At 43.6% G+C, this 3,702-nt stretch overlaps 1 protein-coding gene across 3 annotated transcripts in view; it reads left to right on the plus strand.

Moving 5' to 3' along the window:
* Positions 1 to 3,702, plus strand: part of BIN2 (bridging integrator 2) — a 43,939-nt gene that overhangs the window by 33,594 nt on the left and 6,643 nt on the right. For all 3 annotated transcript variants that reach the window (XM_032284745.1, XM_032284765.1, XM_032284755.1), the window contains one exon: positions 1,624 to 1,701. In XM_032284745.1, the coding sequence (XP_032140636.1) occupies positions 1,624 to 1,701 (78 nt within the window). The remainder of the gene's footprint in view (positions 1 to 1,623; positions 1,702 to 3,702) is intronic.

A 3,702-nucleotide genomic window follows, 5' to 3' on the forward strand; every position in this document is an offset into this window, starting at 1 on the left:
CCGTCTCAAAAAAAAAAAAAAAAAAGAAATAAAGAACCAATAGTTGGAATCCTGAGCTTTACCTTCTTTAATGGAAGCAGGAGGGTGGGTCTCACTTCAATTCATCACACCTATGACTATGGTAAATAGACCCTGAAAGAAATGGCAGCAAATTTCCAGGGTGTATCTTCTCTAATGAGAAGATCTAGAGCAAGAACTCACAGAGGATAGCTACTTGGCCCACCACCCCCCAAAAAAGAAAGAACTCACAGAGGGAAGTAAAACAAAAAGGACAGCCTTTTGAAAAGGCTGCTCCCTACTTAAGAGGCTGAGGCAGGAGGATTGCTGGAGCTTATGAGGTCGAGGCTGCAGTGAGTACCACTACACCCCAGCCTGGGCACCAGAGTGAGACCCTTTTGAAAAAAAAAAAAAAAAATTGAGAGATTCCAACCCATTGGAAAGCAACTAGTTCTGTAAAGGATCTGTAAATCAAGTATATTCTTTTTTTTCTTTCTTTCTTTTGAGACAGGGCCTCACTCTGTCACCCAGGCTGGAATGCGATCACAACTCACTGCAGACTTGACCTCTCTGGGCCCCAGTGATCTTCCCACCTTAGCCTCCCAACTAGCTGGTACTACAGGCGCATGCCACCACACTTGCTTCATTTCTGTATTTTTGGTAGACATCGGGTTTCTCTATGTTGCCCAGGCTGGCTTCAAACTCTTGGGCTCCAGTGATCCTCCCACCTCCACCTCCCAAAGTGCTGGGCTTATAGGTGTGAGCCACCATGCCCGGCCTCAAGTCATATTCTAGTCACATTACATAGAAAGGCTATCATATAGGGATTTGACTTGTTCTGTGACACTCCAGAGGGCAGAGGCAGACGCTATGTATAAAGTCTTTTTTTAAGATACATTTTAGATCAGTACAAGAAGAGCTTTCAACAATTAGCTCCATTTTAAAATGGGATGGAAAAAAAATATTGTGACAGGCAAAGGAGATACAAGGGGCTGTCAAAAAAAAAATATGGGATGAGCCACTTTGAGAATTAGTTCTCTTTCCTTGATGTTAAGAACTAAGCATATATGATCTCCAGTCAGGTACATTGTAGAGAGGATTATGGTGAGATGTCTGACTAGATGGCACAAAGATTTACTCATTCATTCTGCAATTACTTACTGAGTCCCTACTATGTGCCTGGCACTTTTCTAGGAGGTGGGATATGATACTGAACAAAACAAAATTCCCTGCCTTCCTGGGACTTAACATTTTAGTGCAGGAAGACAGACCAAAAAAAAGAATAAATAAAATTTCAATCTAGTAGTAATAAGTGAAATGAAGAAAAATTAAGTAGGGAAGGGCACAGGGAGTGGGAGCTGAGTTGCAAGTTTATAGAGTGGTCAGCAGTGACACGTGAGCAATGAAGGAGGCTAGCACGTGAGCCATGTGGATATCTGGGAGAAGCGTGTGTCATTTCTGGCACTTGCCAGATCACGCCCTCCTCCTACTGCCACTGTCTGACAGAGGCTACCTCAGGAGTCTCCTGCTATCTGAGAGGAGCTAACATGAACCAAGGGTACAGGGATGGCTTCCAGGGTGGGAAAGTGTGGGACTCTCTCCTCCATTGTTCACTTTGATTCACAGATTGCTTCAGAGCCTGGAGAGGCAAAGACGATGGAAGACAAGGAAGAAGATAAGCTTGTCTCAGCTGACTCCTCCGAGGTACTAAAAGTCAAAGTCATCTACATGATTATGCCCTATTTTTTGACACATTAAAATTTATTTTTCATGTTCCAGAAGTATATCTTTCAGATGCCCTCAGTCTTGATTCACTTGAAGCACTGATGGCCCTAACAGAGCAAGATGTAAAAGTTTTCAAGTCAGGCTCAGTGGTACAAGCCTGTAATCCCAGCTACTTGGGAAGCTGAAGTACATCACTTGAGCCCAGGTGTTCAAGGCCATAGTATGCTATGATCGCACCTGTGAATAGCCACTGCACTCCAGCCTGGGCAACATAGTGAGATCCCATCTCTTTTAAAAAAATTTTAATAAAAAGAACTGGGTGCAGTGCCTCAGCCTCCCAAAGTGGCTGTAATCCTAGCCCTTTGGGAGGCTGAGGCAAGTGGGTCATTTGAGCCCAGGAGTTCAATACTAGCCAGAGCAACATAGCAAAAACTCATTTCTATAAAAAATATAAAAATTAGCCAGGCATGGTGTCATGTGCCTGTGGCCCCAGCTACTTGGGAAGCTGAGATAGAATCACCTGAGCCCAGGGAGATTGAGGCTACAGTGAGCCATGATTGTGCCACTGCCCTCCAGCCTGGGCAACAGAGTGAGACCCCATCTCAAAAAAAGACTTTTTAAAATTAATAATAAAAAGAACTTTTCCTTGGTCAGTTTCTAGTCTGAGGCAGCTGTGCTGATGGAGAGAGATAGGCAGGACATGTGGATAGTGAATAAGCACAGGATAAATGCAGGGTTTTGAGTAGGTAAAGTATAGCCACTTCTCATTTTTCTGCACTGAAAAGAGCAACTCAATGGTTGAATTGATTTCAGTTTGACTTTGCAATGTATTATATGATTTTAGATGGAGACAGTAATAGAGTGACCTTTTGTTTGCCTCCGGGGAATAATAAAACAAGCTTGCATTTTTGGAGTAATCTTTTGGAAAGGAAGAGTTTAATGGGAGCCAAGGCTCTTTCTGACCATTTTAAGGAACAGGCTAGTCACACTGTCCTCCCTGGAAAAGAGGTACAGGACACACTCTCCTTTCCCCTGAGTCTGTCTCCTTATGTTTGAGATTTATAATATTTCCTTACTCTCAGCCTCTCTGGTGGGATTGCTTTGGTCATCGGCTAAGGAGAAATATTTTTCCTGTAGAATTAAGCAACTAGAGCATCTTAGGTCCTACCCTATTTGTATCATTAATCCTCTGAAGCCTGTGTCCTACAAGATAGGCTCACTTCCCTTGCGGATGCAATATAAATCATATTTTCTCTCAGGCAGAATTATGGACATGTCACATGTAAAAATGGGTAAATATGAATATAACTGGGGAAAAACATAGCCATTTTTGAAAAAAAATTACTGGGAAAAAAATCTGTTCTTACTTACCATTTGAATCATCTCAGAGAGATGGAAGGTGTTGATAACTTTCTGGGAGGTGATGTAACATCACCTTTGAGCTAATTCATGACCTGGAAAGGGGGGGAGTAAGAAGAAAGAAAATGTCCTTGAAAAAGAAATCATGGACTTTCAAGTGGTTCTCACATTGTTCGAAATTGGTTTTGTTGGCTGGGTGCTGTGGCTCACGCCTGTAATCTCAGCACTTTAGGAGGCTGAGGCGGGTGGATCACTTGAGGTCAGGAGTTTGAGACTAGCCTGGTCAACATAGTGAAGCCTCATCTATACTAAAAATACAAGGCCGGGCACGGTGGCTCACGCCTGTAATCCCAGCACTTTGGGAGGCCGAGGCGGGTGGATCACGAGGTCAAGAGATCGAGACCATCCTGGTCAACATGGTGAAACCCCATCTCTACTAAAAATACAAAAAATTAGTTGGGCATGGTGGCGCGTGCCTGTAATCCCAGCTACTCAGGAGGTTGAGGCAGGAGAATTGCCTGAACCCAGGAGGCGGAGGTTGCGGTGAGCCGAGATCGCGCCATTGCACTCCAGCCTGGGTAACAAGAGCGAAACTCCGTCTCAAAAAAAAAAAAAAAAATA

Source organism: Sapajus apella, unplaced genomic scaffold, assembly GCF_009761245.1.
Source record: "Sapajus apella isolate SASKATOON/1434 unplaced genomic scaffold, GSC_monkey_1.0 scaffold2, whole genome shotgun sequence".
NCBI lineage: Eukaryota > Metazoa > Chordata > Mammalia > Primates > Cebidae > Sapajus > Sapajus apella.